This window comes from Hemitrygon akajei, chromosome 6, assembly GCF_048418815.1.
Source record: "Hemitrygon akajei chromosome 6, sHemAka1.3, whole genome shotgun sequence".
NCBI lineage: Eukaryota > Metazoa > Chordata > Chondrichthyes > Myliobatiformes > Dasyatidae > Hemitrygon > Hemitrygon akajei.
In genome coordinates this window covers 35,519,348-35,538,873 of record NC_133129.1, presented here as the reverse complement: position 1 = coordinate 35,538,873, position 19,526 = coordinate 35,519,348, and the positions used below count along the sequence as shown (strand labels likewise).

General features: G+C 40.2%; 1 protein-coding gene across 1 annotated transcript in view; it reads left to right on the top strand.

Moving 5' to 3' along the window:
* The window catches only part of LOC140728947 (uncharacterized), a 143,177-nt gene that overhangs the window by 52,239 nt on the left and 71,412 nt on the right, over positions 1–19,526 (top strand). Inside the window, exons 14-18 of the mRNA XM_073048077.1 lie at positions 4,220–4,333; positions 7,368–7,526; positions 9,302–9,425; positions 11,932–12,135; positions 13,996–14,888. Coding sequence (XP_072904178.1) covers positions 4,220–4,333; positions 7,368–7,526; positions 9,302–9,425; positions 11,932–12,135; positions 13,996–14,888 — 1,494 coding nt within the window. The remainder of the gene's footprint in view (positions 1–4,219; positions 4,334–7,367; positions 7,527–9,301; positions 9,426–11,931; positions 12,136–13,995; positions 14,889–19,526) is intronic.

The window sequence follows — 19,526 nt, the reverse complement described above, 5'->3', positions numbered from 1 at the left end:
TGTGGCACCTTATCAAATACCTTCTGAAAATCCAAGTAAATGACATCCCCCCTGCCTCTCCTTTGTCCACCCTGCACATTGCTTCCTTGAAGAACTCTAGCAAATTTGTCAGGCAAGATTTCCCTTTACAGAAACCATGCTGACTTTGACTTATCGTTAGTCTCCAAGCACCTCGAAACCTCATTCTTAATCATAGACTCCAACACTTCCCCAACCACTGAGGTTAGGCTAACTGGCCTATAATTTACTTTCTTTTGCAATCGTCCCATCGTCCAGAGCCTTGCCCGAATCAAGTAATTCTTGAAAGATCATGACCAATGCATCTGTTATTTCTTCTGCAACCTCTCTCAGGACTCTGGGATGTAGTCCATCTGGCCCAGGTGACTCATCCACTTTAAGAACTTTAAGTTTGCCTAGCACTTTTTTTTTGTAATAGCAATGGCACTCCCTCCTACTCCCTACCACTCACGGACCTCTTGCACACTGCTAGTGTCTTCCACAGTGAAGGCAGATGCAAAGTATCCATTACGTTTATCTGCCATTTCTTTGTCCCCCATTACCAGCTCACCAGCATCATTTTCCAGTGGTCCAATATCAACTCTCACCTCTCTTTTACTCTTTGTATAACTGAAAAACTTTTGGTTTCCTGCTTTATATTATTAGCTAGTCTGCTCTTATATTTCAACTTTTCCCTTCTTATAGCTTTTTTAGTTAACTTTTGTTGGATTTTAAAAGCTTTCCAATCATCCAACTTCCCACTCACTTTTGCTGCCTTATATACCCTTTCCTTGGCTTTTATGCAGTCCTTAACTTCCTTTGTCAGCCACAGTTACCTACCACTGCTATTTGAGAACTTCTTCCTTCATGGAACATATGTCTCCCGTGCTTTGTGATCTATTCCCAGAAATTCAGTCATCTCTGCTGTGCCGTCAACCCCACCAATATCCTCCTCCAATCCATCTGGGCAAGTTCCTCTCTCACACCTCTGTAATTCCTTTTATTCCATTGTGATACTGATACTTGTGAGTTATGCTTCTCCCTCTCAAATTGCAGTACGAATTCAATCATATTATGATCAACTGCCTCCCAAGGATTCCTTTATGTTAAGCTCCCTAATAAGATCTGGGTTATTACACAACACAAGATAGCTGTTTCCCGAGTAGGCTCAAGCACAAGCTGCTCTAAGAAGCCATCTCATAGGCATACAACAAATTCTCTCTCTTGCGATCTGACATCAACGTGGTTTTCCCAATTCCCTTGCATATTGAAGTCCTCCATTACAATTGTCATTAACCTTATTACATGCCTTTTCCACCTTCCTTTGCAATCTTAACCCCATATCAAAGTTACTATTTGGAGGCCCATATATGATTCCCATCACAGGTTTTTTTTAACACTTGCAACTTCTTCACACCACCCACAAGGATTCAACATTCTCTGAACCTATGTCACCTCTTTCTAAAGATGTAATTCCATATCTTACCAACAGAGCCACACCACCACCTATACACAAAAATACAACTGCAGATGCTGTGGATCAAAGGATACGTACACAACGCTGGAAGAATTCAGCAGGTCAGGCAGCATCTGTGAGAAAAGAGTAGCCGATGTTTCGGGCTGAGACCCTTCATCATTCCTGATGAAGGGTCTTGGCCCGAAACGTTGACCACCACCTATGCCTTCCTGCCTGTCCCTTTGATACAAAGTTTATCCTTTGATGTCAAGCTCCCTTCTTTTAGCCACGACTCAGTGATGCCCACAATGTCATACTGACCAATCTCTAATTGCACCACATGTTTGTCCACCTCATTCCAAATGCTACATGCATTTAAATACAGCACCTTTAGTCCAGCATTCTTTGTCCTTTTGAATTTTACCTCAGTGGCACAATTTAACTCTTTGCTCTGTCTGCATTTGTATCCAATCATCGGCTTGTCCTTCCTTACGTTCGTGTTACACCTGTCATCTACGTGTAAACCTGCTGGCTCATCCTCAGCTCTATCATCCTGATTTCCTGCCATATTAGTTTAATCTGCACCCAAAGGCCCTAGTAAATCTGCCCACAAGAATATTGGTCCCCCTTGGATTCACATCTTCAGATTTCCTGAGGATGTCCTGTATATTTCAACCCTAATTGCATCACAATGTCACAGTTGTGTAATGTTCTCTGTTGGCTTTAGGTTCAAGGATCAATTTGAATTGCCATATACATTGACATGTATTAGGAATTTACAACATTCAACAATTATAAGAATGAAGTATTATATAAAATAAGGTTAGAGTTTGAAGTGTGAATATAGAATAAAATGTCCATAAATAATAAAAGTTTCATTAGAACTAAATTCCAGGAGCAGAGAATACACAGTCAGTGCATATTTAACCTGTGAACTGAAGAAGTTTTCTCCTGAATCATTTTTACTTATTATTAAAAGTGATTTATTGTTCAAGTTGCTCTTAAGATGTTGCATTTCAAATGAATGCAAGGGGGCGTGGGGAACTGAATGAGCACACAAGGATAGATTGTACTAATCAGTTTTGATAAACATGGGTGGCAGAGCAAGTAAGGGGCACAAACATTGGCATTGTCCTGTCAGACTAAATGGCCTGTTTGTGTGCCAAAGATTCTTTATGAAAACAGCTCTTCTGACTGCTGCCCCACATTCTCAGTGCCTTGTTAGAATTTGGATAACAATTAAAATGTATCAGGATACACGTTTATCATGGAAATAGCCTTGTTCTTGCAAAACTGGAGTGATATTTCCAAAGCTTAGTGTGTCCAATGGCCAACACATAAAATGCTTTTTATAAAGTCCAATGAGAGCTCTGATTTACATAGATAAAACTTTTTTTAGTAGAACAAGGTTTGCTCTTGATTCAAACTGTATTTCTGTGCATCTGTGGCAGTAATTGCATAGATCAAAAACCACTGGCAATTATTCTAATTGGTAACCAAACTAATATTGCTCTGGTGAAACCCCCATTATAACGGGTTAACATTAAGAATATACACTAAATTAAGTAAAAAGGTCAGCATTCAAGATTGAAGCCTGTACCTTGGACGTAATGATGGATGGTGAAAATCATCTTAAAATGAAATGTCTTTATGTTTCACAAAATGATAATTTTGTCTTTATAACTGCATCAGACTATTCTATATGTGCTTCTGTAAAATAAGGAGTTTTTCTGTGAACATCCTTTTAAATTATATATACTTTTCTAATGCATATAAAATATTAATATAAAAAGTTCTCCCCACTGTAATTTGCAATTGTGGAGAATTGTATCTTCAGAGTATTCTCCTCGCATGATTTGAAGACTTATTAGTTAAAGAACCTCAGTGTTCTACAAATGCTTCCTCCTGATAAATGTGAATCCTTCTAACAGGAGCAAACCAAGTCTTGGGTGGCAACAAGTCTGGGACATCATTCAGACATGTTAGAAATCAAGAGCAAATTCTTGTGATTTTCATTCAATCATCTTCGGGTAGGATGGAAGAGAGAAACCAGAATTGATGGCTAGCTTATCGTTTCTCATTACATGTTACATATAATAATATACAGTATGAAATCGGCATGAGTTACACAAACAAAACATTAAAAATACTTTTGAAAATATAATTAGTCAATGTTAAACCATTTCCACTCAGTGGGAAAAGTATGAGTGGGTGCATAAGTTGATACCACCATTTATTCACCTCAATTTAGGTATAGGATCACTACCCACCACAGAAACAAGGGATCTCATTGAAATGGTAGTTCAGTGATTGAAGAGTGATGATGTGGGCTACATAGTCTCTGACCTACCATCAAACATTCTGCATGGCCAGGATCCTTATTAAAGATTCTTGGTCTCAAGGGCATTACTCTTTAGACCCATTGTTCATTCAAACCTCTACATCCCCAATTCTGTTCTTCATTTAAAATGTTAAATGTTAAAAATTATTTCTTGTGGGAGAGGTTCAGATCATGATCATTTTGCTGAATGTTTGTCTAATTAAACTTGACTTCTGCTATTTAGTAAATAAATATTTTATCTGATTTTGGCAAGAATACCTGATTTTGTGCTTCCAGACAGAATAATAGTTTGGCATGGACTAGATAGGCCAAAGGGCCTATTTCTGTGCTGTCATGCTTGATGACTCTAAATTTGGCTCAATATTTTATATAGATTGATGAAATACATTGTGCTAACTATTCAACCTTGAACATGTTCCTCAAAGGACGGTTAGCTCAAAGGATGCTGAGATACTGCCAGGGACAGAGCGTAGCTGCAACACAGCCAAGAGCCAGGTCCAAGAGGAGATGCTGGAGCATGTGCAGCATTGTCACACACTGTGAGTCTTTCAGAGATTTTATGGATTATATCAGTGACTAATAACTTCATAATGCCTAGTCTTTAAAACAGAGCTGATTCAGAGCTCAGATGTTTAACAAACTTTATTGGAATGCACCATAGGATCTGGTCTACCCATATCAAAATTCCTCAAACCATTGGTGAGAAACCATCAATATTAACTCAGGACAGTCTTCCCATTCCATTGGCAAGATAGGCAAACCAGTACTAGTGCTCACACTCAGCACCAATGGGCAGTCCATATCATGTCCATGTCTGACATTAGATAACACTCCACACCAAGTTCCATCATGACAGGAATTTTCCAGGAAGTAAAAATAATTCTTAAAAGATGTTTGCAGTGTTCCTTGAAAAGGAAATTTGTTATCTTTTATGAAATTTGCTTGCCTGTGATGGGTCCAAATGGAGAAGAAGCATCCGGGAAGGAGTCGAGCCCCTGGAATCTCTAAAGCAGGGGTTCCCAACCATTTTTACTAATGCCATTAAGCAAACGGTCCATGTACCCCAGGTTGGGAATTCCTGCTCTAAAGGGTTCATGTCGAGATCCTGTATCCGGACTGGAACAAGGTTTTGACCAGAAGTGAGGCAATAAAGAAAGGGAAGATAAATTATTAAAATAATTGAACACAAAATATAAAAGCAAATTGTAAGAGTTCTTATAGTAATGATGCAGAAAAGGCTGGCTAAAGTGAACATAGGTCCTTTGGAAGATGAGAAGGGGGGGATTAATACAGGTTAAGAGGAAATGGCCAAGGTTTTGAATTACTATTTTGTGTTGGTCTTCACAGTGGTGAATCTGTGGAATGGTCCGCAACAGACTCTGGTGAAGGCCAAATCCATGGGTATATTTAAGATGGAAGTTGATAGTTTACTGATCGGTCAGGACATCAAAGGATATGGTGAGAAGGCAGGTGTATGGGGTTGAGTGGGATCTGGGATCAGCCATGATAGAATAGTTGAGCAGACTCGATGGGCTGAATGGCCTAATTCTGCTCCTAAGCCTTATGGAGTAGTGAATCTGGTTCTGGTCTCATTACCTGAAATTGGATATACTGACTTTGAAGGCAGTGCAAAGGAGATTCACCAGGATGATTCCAGAGATGTGGGAGTTAGACTCTGAGGAGAGTTTGAGTCACCTGGGACTATACTCACCAGAATTCAGAAGAATGAGAGGAACTTACAAAAACATATAAAATTATGAAAGGAATAGACAAGATAGAGGCAGGAATGTTGTTTCCGCTGCAGGTGTGTAACTGCGAGCATAGCCTCAAGTTTCAAAGGATAGACTTAGGATGGAAATGAAGATTTTTTTCCAGAGAATAGTGAATCTCTGGAATTGTCTGCCCAGGGAAGCAGTAGAAGGTACCTCATTAAATACATTTAAAACATAGATAGATTTTTGCATAGTGGTGGAATACAGGGTTATGGGGAAAAGGCAAGTCAGTGGAGCTGAATCCACAGCCATATGAGCCGTGATCTTATTGAACGGTGTAGCAGGTTTGACAGGCCAGATGGCCTACTCCTGTTCCTGCTTCTCAAATTCTTATATTCAGGCAGCATCTGTGGAAGGAGAAACAATTAATTTTTAGCCTTCAATAGTCGTAGGCTATTGAAGTTGCAAGCTATAACTATTTCTCTCTCTACAAATGCTGCCTGTGCTGCTGAGTATTGCTGCTATTTTCTGGTAGTATTTCATATTACCAGCTTTACTTCAGTGAATAGTTAGTAGTTAACTGGATACCTTGTTGTTTGCACACAACTGCTTGTGGAATTCAAAGGATGTCATTAATTATGAGGCAGAAGCTTTTGTGACTGGTGTAATTTGAGAAATAATTTGAGAGGGGATAGCAACCAGGAATCAAGGCAATATATGGTTACTCAGCTCTAGGAAACCAGACAATGTATGGTTACTTTGGTCTGTTGGATTGGTTTAGAGTTGATATTTTTCTTCTAGTTTAACTTTCCTATGCTTGCTTGTAATTTTATATAATCACCAACATATACATGCAATTGTGCCGCAGATTTGCCAGTCATTACAGTACAGCTACTTCTGTATTTTTCTAGAAACTTCTTAGTTTTCAGTAGGAAGTGTAATGCCCTATGAATCTGGCTATTTTATATGTTAAATGTTATCACTGGGATTGCTGTTATCCCTAATCTATGTATGAGATTACCACAAATGCCTTCCCTTTTTCTTTTCTTTGTTCTGTCGGCTCCTCCTTGTTCGTTCTTCATTCTTTTAACATGAAATAAAATTGCTTAGTGATAAGTTTTATGCCTCATTCTTGACTTCCAAAGAACCTTGGATCACAAAAGCATCAGTTTCCAACAGCTTGGCATAGTCAGTGCAGAAGAACAAAAAGAAGTGTTGAGAGAGCAAAGTAAAATCTATGACTACTTTGTAGACTGGTATTTTATTTGTTCCCTCGACTCTTCTTTGATCTTGTGACCTTTAATAAAATGTTACCAAGACTGTAAGCAGCAAGTTTTATGTCTCATTCTGGACTTGCTAAGAACCTTTGGATTACAAAAGCATCAGGATCCAACAGCTCCTAATCTCATTGAAGAGGGCACCCTCTTTCATAAAAAAACATCTGCTTAAACTGTTTTGTCATGGTTCCAGTGGAAATCAGGGCATTTGCAAAGATTTACAAGATGCAGCTAATTCATGATATGATGAGCATTAAAAGTTGTGGCACTGACACAGTTAATGTCATATTGCATTTCAAAATGCATGTGTTGCTCTTCTAAGAGTGAGAAACTACTTAATTTCAAATATAGTTTTGCTTTAATAATTAATAATGTGAAAGCTATACATTTTACATTAGTGTTTAATTGAAGATTGCTATAAGCCTCAGTGCAGTTCATTGTTTGATGAAATGAACGTTCAACAATCAAAATGTTGACATTCAAAATGCCACCTTGACAATTCTTTTAAATAGAGCCACTGTAACAAAAGGTTTAGTCCAGTACTGTCCCAATTGAAAGGTTTATTGTTATAAATCTTTTCCAAGAGCATCATTTTTCATTGGAAGAGAAACTTTCTTGCTCAGCCTGAAGGAATGTCTGCAACAGTCAAAACAAAGACCGATTGTACTTCTTGGGGAAGCGGGATGCGGCAAGAGTGCTCTTGTTGCCAAGGCATCCATTCTGTCCTCCGAATGGATCTCAGGGTAAGTGCCAGATCCTCAATCTTTAACACAGCCTCGTGCGCAAAAGAGAAAAGAAGTCTGACATCAGCCATCAGCACATTAGAACAATTGCCATGCGGTGCATGTTTGCAATATTATACTACAGTTGGCATTGTGATTCCAGTTTCGCATATGGAGTATTAACCAATAAAACAATTAAACATTGTTCAACGAATCCGGCTGTCAAGTAGATTTCAACCCTGTGTAAATACAATCTAGTCTCAGCTAATGGAAATCAATATAATACAGTGTAAATAATTTATTCAATGTTTCCCCCTTGATAGTAATCATTTTCAAGGATTTTTGTGTCTATGGTTGCAAATTCTGTTTAAGTGAAATCATGTGCTGCACTCTATTGGCGTTAAATGCCCTAGATAACATTACCCTAATGAGTGTTAATTCATGCATCAATATTGACATGCCTGAATAAAATTTAACTAAAATTAACTGAACACTTTGAAAACAAAAGATAAAAATGTGTCCAATTTGGTTAGAGCAAAATTAACATATTCTCGGATAGTTTTTAACCTACTTATTTCTAGTAACTGAAACCTAATTGAAAGTTGACATTATCATTTAATGCTAATTTAAACACTTCAATCCAACAAAGTTTATATTTAAGCATAATTTATAATATCAATTAATAAAAGCTGCTTTAGCAATTATTTCCAGTGTTGGAATATTTGTATGACTGTGTGCATGAAACTCCTGTGGTTACTAGATATTGGAAATTGGATGCTCAATTTTCGTGCATTTGACTTTCACTTGCATATTTTCTGTTCACTTGCTGAAACGGACTATAAATTATCCTTTGTGGATGTTAGTATTTGCTTTAAATTCAATTATCTTAATGAGATTCAAGAGATGTAAAGAATTAGCCTTGTAGTTGCCACTTTAGTATAGTGTTGTGGTTTTTACTTCCAAACTGCTTGGGTGCCAAGTCAGCATACAGTCTAAAATGTTTCTGAATTAATGTTGTTGATCCAGTCTTTATTTTGTGACAAGTTAGGACTGCAAATGCAAACACAGCTGGCAATTTTCTCTACATTTTTGGTGCTAGTTCCCAGGAGGCTTCACTTGACATAGTTACAGAGGTTATGACTAATGTTGAGTAGGAACTGAAGGAGTGACAGTGGTTGTCTTCTCAAAATGTGGAATTTCATTTATTTCTGAAGTATTTGAAGAGCACTGTTTCATGATACATCTTAGAAATTTAGACAGAGTAGAGAGAGGGAGAGAGAGGGGGGGGGAGAGAGAGAGAGAGAGAGAGGAGAGAGGAGAGATATTAGACACCAGTATCGTTTTCCAAAAAAAAAGTGCATTTAAGGTCAGAGTGGAAAAGTTCAAAGGAGATATATGGGACAGGATTTTTTTTACACAGAGATGGTAGGTGGCTGGAATGTGCTAATAGTGATGATAGTGAAAGCAGATATGATAGTCTCATTTAAGAGACTCCAAAATAAGCACATGATTTAGGTAAATGCAGAGAATGGAGGGATATGGACTATGTGCGGGAAGAAAGATTTAAATTAAACTAATATTTGATTAGTTCAGCAAAGCATTTTGGGTGATACTGTTCTATAATCTATAAATTGCTTGAATGTCATAAATATAGCATTGTTTGTTATGCTATATCATAAGTGGAATATTTTGTACAAAAAATTAAGTATCTGTGTAACTGCACCAAGGCAGCTATTTCTATTTCTGTTGTTTTGTAACATGGACAATTTAAAACTGATAAGTCCTTTTCATTTCAGAGAATTGAGCAGAATTGTTCGCTTTGTTGGCATCACTGGAGAAAGTAGAAGTATTCGCCTGCTTCTTTGGAGCTTGTGCATCCAACTTGCTGAAATATATAATAAGTCAATATATTTCTCAGAGGTATTATGAATAAATAGGAAATATTTAAAGTCATATGGGGATCATTTTCAACCTGGGCAATAATCTTGTCTTCCAACCATTGAACAGCCTAATTTTCACCCCTTGTTTTAAACGAACGTTCACTAGAGAATCCATAAGACCATAACACACAGGAGAACAATTAGGCCATCAAGTCTGCTCCAGCATTCAATCATGGCTGATTTATTTTCCCTCTCAACCCCATTCTCCTGCCTTCTTCCCATAATCTTCTGGCTAAAGAATTACCTCCTCATCTCTGTTCCAAGGCCTCCAAGAGGACCTTGTTGTGGTTTGGAGGCTTGCATACCTCAATGGCTCAGAGAGCTATGTTGGCTGGGGTCAGGGCTTTATGTTTCAGTTCTTGGTAGGGTCACCAATGCCAAACAGAAGAGGCCAGGCTAAGAGTGATCCACCAGTCCTTCAGATTTGGGGGTTTAGCTCAGGGCTAATGACCCTGACTGGTAAAACAAAATTGTTACAGAAATGACAATGAAGCATCCTTCTACATCTTATTGTGCTGGTATTTCTGAGTCTCCACCTTTGATTTGCAAGACTGACAGTAGTGAAAACTGAGAGGAAGCTACTGACATGATGAAGGAAGCCCTGAACTCCATCAGAGATGGAGGACCTTCATTGCTGCCCTAAATGCCAGTGATGTAATAGGCAGTAAGTAATGAAGTCTGTCCTAAAGAGATTTCCTTCTACTCTGAGGCTGTGCCTTCTGGTCCTAGTCTCTCCCATTAATGGAAACACCTTCTCCATCTGGGCCCTTCTGTATTCGATAGGTTCAATGAGATCCTCATTTTTTTTTCTAAACACTAGTCAAGTCATGTTATCATGTTGTGCAATGATAAGCTTAACCTGCAGTAGCATCACAGATACATACCATTAAAGACATAACATTCACAAGAAAATCTGAGAGTAAACAAGTAAGTAAGTTGAAAATAAATCCGAAGTCAACAACCATCTCTTTTGTTTTGTTCACATTAAGAAACAGGTTGTTGGCTCTGCACCAGTCTGTTAGCCGCTGCACCTCCTCTCTGTAAGCTGACTTGTCATTCTTGCTGATGAGATCCACCACGGTCATGTCATTGGCGAACTTGATGATGTGGTTCGAGCTGTGTGTTGCAGCACAGTTGTGGGTCAGCAGAGTGAACAGCAGTGAACTGAACACACAGCCCTGGGGGGAACCCGTGCTCAGTGTGATGGTGTTGGAGATGCTGCTCCCGATCCGGACTGACTGAGGTCTCCCAGTCAGGAAGTCTAGGATACAGTTGCAGAGAGAGGTGTTCAGGCCCAGTAGGCTCAGCTTTCCAATCAGTTTCTGAGGGATGATTGTGTTGAATGCTGAACTGAAGTCTATGAACAGCATCCAAATGTATGTGTCTTTTTTGTCCAGGTGGGTTAGGGCCAGGTGGAGGGTGATGGCAATAGCTTTGCTTGTTGAGCGGTTGAGACGGTACGCACACTGCAGGGGGTCCAGTGAGGGGGGCAGCAGGGTCTTGATATGCCTCATGACGAGCCTCTCAAAACACTTCATGATGATGGATGTAAGTGCAATGGGATGGTAGTCATTGAGGCAGAACACTGAAGACTTCTTTGGCATGGGGATGATGGTGGCAGCCTTGAAGCATGTTGGAATGGTGGCGCTGCTCAGGGAGATGTTGAAGATGTCAGTGAGAACATCTGCTAGCTGGTCTGCACATCCTCTGAGCACTCTACCGGGGATGTTGTCTGGTCCAGCAGCCTTCCGTGGGTTGACCCTGCACAGGGTTCTTCCCGCATCGGCCACGGTGAGACACAGCACCTGGTCATTTGTAGGTGGGGTGGATTTCCTCGCCGCCACGTCATTTTCCACTTCAAACCGAGCATTGAAGTTACTTAGCACATCTGGGAGGGAGGCATCACCTGCACAGTCAGGTGATGTTGTCTTGTAATTGGTGATGTCCTGGATTCCCTTCCATATGCGCTGCGTGTTGCCGTTGTCCTGGAAGTGGTTGTGGATTCACTGGGCGTGTGCACGCTTTGCCCCTCTGATGGCTCGGGACAGTTTGGCCCTTGCTGTTGTTAGAGCTGCCTTGTTGCCTGCTCTGAAGGTGGAGTCACGGGTCCTCAGCAGCGCACGCACCTCCACGATCATCCATGGCTTCTGGTTAGCGCGTATAGTGATGGTCTTGGACAGAGTAACATCATCAATGCACTTGCTGATGTAGCTGCTCACTGATGCTGTGTACTCCTCTAAGTTGGTAGAGTCGCTATTGGTTGCAGCCTCTGGGTGCCTCCCACCAATGGCTGTCTCCTCCTCCTATGGCCACTCCAAAATGGCAGTGACAACATTAATGGTGAAAAAGAGTTATTAAGCCTCCATTTCCAGGTAGCCACCTCTTCCACCAGACCTAAAAGTTCAGGGTATAGAATAGAATATGAACAATGGGATTAATCTGCTTATAATTCTATCAATACCTTTTGGTCTTGTTCCCTTGCTCAGGAGTTCTCAGGTCTGTTAAATGAGTTTACTTCAATGCTGGAGCTTGCTACAGAAGACAAGCCTCTGTTGATTAGTTTGGATGGCTTGGAAGAATTATCTGATGACTACAATGCTCAAAATCTCTCCTGGTTTCCCAGAGAACTGCCAAAGAACGTCTATATCATTGTATCCATGACAGTTGAGGAGAATCAGGCAGCACTAAAGGTAATAAAAATCTATTAAGCAATGACTGAGTTACTGTACAGTTTTCACAGTTTAGCAGGAGTGTCTTTATACACCTGTGTCTTTGCTTTGGTCGTTGTTAAAGGTTGATAGTTGCTATCCAATAAAAGCAACTAATGGATTGTATGTAGGCACTTATTATATATTATTATAGCACAATTAATCTTACAGAGCTGAACCTCCAAGGCCACAGAGAGGTTTTTATAAGCTTACTTACAAAATTAGTACTTATCAGTCTATGTAGAGTCCACAAGATGTTTGGTCAATTGATAAAGAGCTACCTTAATAATTTTCAAGGACTTGATGGTAGACAATCTAAATCAGGGTGAAACAAGTGTTGCAGAAATTCCCAGAGATGCTCTTCTTTCAAATTTCCTCGTGAGTCAAATGTCTCACCCACACTGTGACAGGGCATTGTTTATACAGCTCTGGTTTATTCTTTTAACCGGACTTGAAATGAACTCTCCATCTCCAGAAAGTTAACTGCCAACCCTATTACCCCACTATATCTTCCTGTATCCTGAGAAATCAGACACGGTTTGCATAGCCAGTGATGTGCTGTAATTTAACGTGCCGAATCTGCATTGTTTACCAGAAAAGTGAATGCAGCTTATACAGTTGGCATTACACAACCTATTGATTTGCATGGTTATCCAGGGCCAAGCGTGTAGCAACCCAAAAGGCATGGGTTGTTGTCCCATCCTACAGCACTACTCAGTCAGCAACTGATCAACACACTCAAAATGCTGGAGGAACTCAGCAAATCAGGCAGCATCTATGGAAGGGAATAAACAGTCGATGTTTTGGACTGAGACTTCATCCTTGCAATGAGTCCCGATGAAAGGCCTCTGCTCGGAGTTCCTCGGGCATTTTGTGTGTTACTCAAAAGATTCCAGTACCTACAGAATCTCTTGTGTTTACAGTCAACAACTGGACCTTGTTGGACTCAATGAACAATAAAAGATAGATTTAGTTCCTCCTTTCCATCAATAGATATGTGTCACCTTAAACTACTTCAAATCCAACAGAACTTAATTTGTCTCAGGAGATACTTACTTTGCTTCTGCCACAATATCAGTAGCAGAACTCTTTGTAATGGTTTATTTAAGCCCAGTGTCACATGCAAGGCAAAGTTCTGCGGTATTATTCTAACCCTGCTGCATCCGAGAGCATCTTTATAGTGCTATTACTTAACTCCCATTAACTATTATGTCTTAACTTTGATTGGGTAAAATATATTATTAGTTCTGAATTTAATTGTAGGATCTAAGTTTTAAGTAGCAAAATTGGGAACATATTGTGTATGTAAACTGTGATACTGTATGTGTGTTTTTATTTCTTGTGATTTAAGTTGTTTTTTTTGTATTGCAATGTACTGCTGCTACAAAACAACAAATTTCACGACATATGCCAATGATATCAAACCTGACTCTTGATTCAACCTCCCCTTGGGATGAAATTTAACTCAAGTTCTTCATTCAGTTATTCTTCTTATTTTATATTTCTTTTTCTGCCTCTTCACAACATATACCATCTTTTGTTTTGGCTATTTGAAATTGATGGAAACTGTAGCAAAGTTGGCATAAACTGACTTTTATTTCCTCCTCCTTCTCTGCTGTTACACACAAATAAGTACACAATCTCTCCCCAGCACCATTCAGAATTTTGCCCTGAGATTTATGACTATTGTTTGTCCACAAAATACAATCCGTTTTTTTGTCTTATGACTCCAATCCATTGTATCATAATTTCTCAAATTTGATGTTTTATAAGAGAGTTTCTTGAAGTGATTGTAGAAGGCAGTGAAGCAAAGTCATAATAAAGCCTCAATTCCTTAAACAGATTTTAAAGGAAAATGGGAACATTCTTCATATCCCACCGCTCACTTCCGAGGAAATAGAGGAAATGATCAGTTCTTGGTTGGAGAAAGACCATCGGAAACTGACAGCTGACCAATGGGACTTACTACTGGAAGCTTGCAGTGGGTGCCCTACTCCTCTCTATCTCCAGTGTGCATACAGGGAGTCTCTACACTGGCAGTCCTGCACGCCGATCTCAGACATTTATCTACCACAAAGTCTGCAGCAGTTGTATTCAGCAATTCTTAGTAGACTGGAGAAAGAACATGGGAAAGAGCTTGTGAAGAAAGTAGCAGGGTTACTGACATTGTCAAGAAATGGTGTCACATTTGCTGAAATGATTGATCTTCTCTCTTTGGACCAGATGGTCATGCAAGAGGTCAGGCAATTCCAAAATATTTCTCTCTGTAAGGTGCCCACAGTAATCTGGATGAAGCTTCAGAGAGACTTGAAAATCCACATAGTAGAGCAGAGGACTGACAACACGCACACATTTAACTGGGCCCATTCAGCATTGAAATTTAACTGTTTGAAGAGGTACCTGGCATCAAAAGATGATCAGCTCTCTCTGCACTCAACTATAGCAAACTATTTTCTGGGGAAAGCATCTGTCCTTTCTGGAAAGTCAAGCATCTGTGGCCCAGAGGATCTCAATGGCCAGCCCCTGGCTTGGGTTTGCAGAGAAGATTCTGAAGTGAGTTACACCTTCAACCTCCGAAAACTGAATGGAGTTCCTTACCACCTGCTGCAGTCGAGCCAAATGCCAACTCTGTTAACAGAGTGTCTTTTTAATTTTGAGTTTTTGCTACACAAGGTGTGGGGTTTGTCCGTCATCAGCGTGGAAGAGGACCTGAGAGGAGCAATGACACTAGAAAGGTGAGATGATGAGTTCCAATCGAGATTCCATTGTAACCTGTGTCAAATTAGGTTCTTGCTGATTGTGTAATTATTTCTGGAGATCAAAGTATTTGGGAAGTACCACACATTTCTGAAAGGGGAAAGTTGACTGCAAATGCCTCCTTTCTCCTGAAGAGTGAGAGCTGAAAATCACAATAGAGCAGTTCCACAAGTGGTCCGGATTCATGTTTAAACTCACCCCTCTGAGTGGCAGTCAGCACATACTTGCCAGCAATGGATACTTTGTCATAAGTATAACTTTTTTCTATTTAAGGTGCATATCTTAACAACAGAAAATCATGATTATATTATTCCACTAGCTAACTATTTGTGTATGCTTATCATTTATTCTACCCATATGATAACCCATATATACAAAGCTGAATGAAGTGTTGTTTTTTTCATGATGGGGCCATCTATTCATACCTGAATGAATACGTGACGATTGTTATACTCACTCAGGAATGAACACACGGCAACTTTCTTCCAGTACATCTTTACCAGACTCTCTCGACACCCCCCCCCCCCCCCCCACCTTCCCCGAGTCACAGTTTGGTTGGTTGCCCTGATCTCCCTTCTATGAATCTCTGTCTCTCCCTTGTAGGACCAGAGGAGTTTGATCTATTTAACCACACAGCCACCATGGTAAACCCAAATCTTCCCTAACCCAATGTTCCAGGCTACCTGCAGCACCCGCTGCTGGCTAATAATAAGGACGTCAAGTGGACTGATAACAGCAGGGTAGAAGCTGCCCTTGAGCTGGTGGTACATGTTTTCAGGCCCAATAAAAGAGGGAAGAAGAGAGAATGTCTAGGGTGAGTGAGTTCTTTGATTATGTGGGCTTTACTCAGGCACTGAGAAGCACAAGGGGTGATTGATAAGTTCATGGCCTAAGGTAGAAGGAGTCAATTTTACAAAACCTAGCACATTTATTTTTCAACATAGTCCTCTCCTACATGTACACACTTAGTCCAGTGGTCGTGGAGCATACGGATCCCTTCTTTGTAGAAGTGGCCCACAGCAGGGGTGATTGATAGGTTCATGGCCTAAGGTAGAAGGAGATGAGTTATTAACTTCAAACTTTCTGCATTATCATTCAAAGAGTTGAACTGCGCGTGCCTGTAACGAGAGCGTCTCAGACCTCCAGATGGTCCACAGCAGGGGTGATTGATAAGTTCAGGGCCTATGGTGGAAGGAGATGAGTTATACAGCTCTCGTTACATGCACATACAGTTAAAATTTTTGAGTGAAAGTGCAGGAAGTTTGAAGTTAATAACTCATCTCCTTCTACTTTAGGCCACAAACTTATCAATCACCCCTGCTGTGGACCACTTCTGGAGGTCCAAGACGCCGACTTCTACAAAGAAGGGATCTATATGCTCCACAACCGCTGGGCTAAGTGTGTAAATGAGGAAAAATAATTGTGCTAGGTTTTCTAAAATTGACTCCTTCTACTTTAGGCCACGAACTTATCAATCACCCCTCATATACTTATTGATTTATTTAGGGATACAATGCACAATAGGCCCTTCCGGCCCAATGAGCTGCACTGCCCAGCAGCCCTAGCTTAATCAAAGGACAGTACAATAACCACTTAACCTACCATCTGCTACGTCTTTGGACTGTGGAGGAAACAGGAACAACCAGAGGAAGCCCACACATACAGACAACGTCGGAACTGAACTCCAAACTCTGCCCGAAATGTAACTAGCAACATGCTAACTGCTCTGCTGACATGGTGCCCCAACAGGCAGAGCCTATGGAGGAGTGGCTAGTTTCTGTGATGTCTTGATTATTCCAGACAAGGAAAATGGTGGAAATGGAGGGATACCTGAACCATAATCTTCTCATTCAGTGTAGTGCCCACTGAGCCGTGGCTGAAAGTGCAAATATATTATTTATTTAAGCTATTAGATGAAAATCATCTTCTCACTGGATAATATATCTGTATTTCTGAGTGACCATGCGGTGTTTTAGTCCTTCAGCACACCAGTCTCCAAGGAAAGCAATTTGTTTCTGTTGTATGGCTTTATACATTAGAAATAGCACTCAGTAAGAGTTAAACAAGAATTAATCCTCAAAAGCATGCAACTAAAGCAGCTTCCTGGTGAAGGAAACTTCATAACAAGAAGGATTTCAGATATACAGTGGATTTCAATACAATGTCTACCTATGCAAATTCCATGCCAAGAAGGTTAATTGTGTCATAGAAGAAAGTTAGTATGGCCCTTGTGGCTAAAGGGATCAGGGAGTATGGAGAGAAGGCAGGTACAGGGTTCTGAGTTGGATGATCAGCCATGATCATACTGAATGGTGGTGCAGGCTTGAAGGGCCGAATGGCCTATTCCTGCACCTATTTTCTATGTTTCTATGTTTCTATAATATCTAATACAGCTGATGATTGTTTTGTTTTCTTCACTTGATGTCAAGTAATTTGACTGTAAAACTGGTAATGACATGCAAACAACAAATTAATTCCAGTGAAAACATTGTTATTTCGTACAATTTGGCTTGATGATGGATATACTTTTTAAAACACACTTTTAGAAACAGGTATTATAGATTCCCAACTGCTTAAGAAACTAAGCAACTTAAAAATGCAGGCCAAGTGTCATCAGCTGATGTTCGAGTACAATTACAACTCAGCCACCAGCTTCACAGTGCAGAACATTTCCCAGGCATGCTTCATCTACAAAAAGCAGGACAAATGTACTTTGGCTAATGATAGGATGGAAGGTGTCATTTGCAGTGCAATTGATCAGCATACCAAAAACTTGCTTTATGATGCCCAAGTTGGGTTATGCCAGGTCCACTGATCAATTTTTCCTTCGTATAAATATGGACTAAAGAACTGGGTCACAGAGTCAGAGAACATGACAGCACAGAAACAGGCCCTTTGACCCATCTAGTCCATGCTAACTATTAGTCTGCCTAGTCCCATTGACCTGCACCCAGACCACTGCCCTCCATACCCTTCCAATCCATGTACCTATCCAAATTTCTCTTAAACGTTGAAAATGAAATTGCGTCCACTACTTGTGCTGGAAGATTGTTCCATGTTCTCACCACCCACTGAGTGGAGAGGTTGCCCCTCATGTTCCCCTTAAACATCTCACCTTTCAACCGTAACCCATGACCTCTAGTACTAGTCTTACCCATCCTTAGTGAGAAAGGTTGGCTTACATTTACACTATCAATATCTCTCATAATTTTGTATACCTCTATCAAATCCCCCCTCATTCCTTTACAGGCTTCTAGGGAATAAAGTCCTAACTTATTCAACTTTTCCCAATAGCTCAGCTCCTCAAGTTCTGGCATCACGCTTGTAAATTTTCTCTGCACTCTTTCAATCTTAGTGACATCTTTTCTGTAAGTAGGTGACCAGAACTGCATACAATACTTCAAATTAGGCTTCAACAACATTTTATACAACTTCAACATAACATCACAATTCCTGTAATCAGTACTTTGACTTATGAAGGACAATGTATCAAAACCTTTCTTTATGACCCTCTCTACTTGTGATGCCATTTTTAAGAAAATATGGATCTGTATTCCCAGATCCTGCTGTTGCACCACACTCTTTAGTGCCCTTCCATCTACTGTGTATGTCCTATTCTGGTTTGTCCTTCTAAAGTACAACAGCTCACACTTACCTGCATTAAGTTCCATTTGCCATTTTCCTACCCATTTTTCCAGTTGGTCCAGTTCCCATTGCAAGCTTGGATAGTCTTCCTTGCTCTCCACTACATCCTCAATCTTGGAGTCATCCGTAAATTTGCTGATCCACTTTACCACATTATCGTCCAGATATATGAAGGTGATAAACAATGCCAGACCCAGCACCAACCCCTATGGCACACCACTGGTCACAGGCCTCCATTCAGAGAGGCAATTATCTACTAACATTCTGTGGCTTCTCCCACAAAGCTAACGTCTAATTCAATTTACTACCTCAGCTTGAATGACAGGTGACTGAACCTTCTTGACCAATCTTCCATGCGGGACCTTGTCAAAGGCCTTGCTAAAGTCCATGTAGACAACATCCACTATCTTGCCTTCATCAACTTTCCTGGTAACTTCCTCCAAAAAATCTATAAAATTGGTTAGATTTGCCGTGTTGACTATCCCAAATCAGTCTCTGTCCATCCAAATACTTATATTTCCAGTCCCCTAGAATACCTTCCAATAACTGTAAATCCAATAACTTACACTGACATAGTGAGTGTAACAGTCCTGGCCAAGAAAGATAGTGTTTAATCATCTATGGCAAAGCTAAAGCTGATGGGCACTTTGGGAAAATCACTCCATTTAACATTTATACATTGCATAACAAAGATTGTAATTTTTGGATCACCCCAGCCGTACACGCCATCACAAGAGTTCCAGTGGCAGCATCCTTGGGCCAAACACCTTTAGCTACTTCATCAAAGACCTCCTTGCCAGCATAAGAGCAGAAGAGATGTTTGTTGATGATTATGCAGTGTTCACTTCTATTTACAGTTGCTCAGCACATGTTTTAGTTTATGCATGTATGGAGCTAGACTTATATCAAGAACACTATTCACACTTGAAATGAGAAGTGGTAGATAGCATTCATGTCAAATTATATCAAGT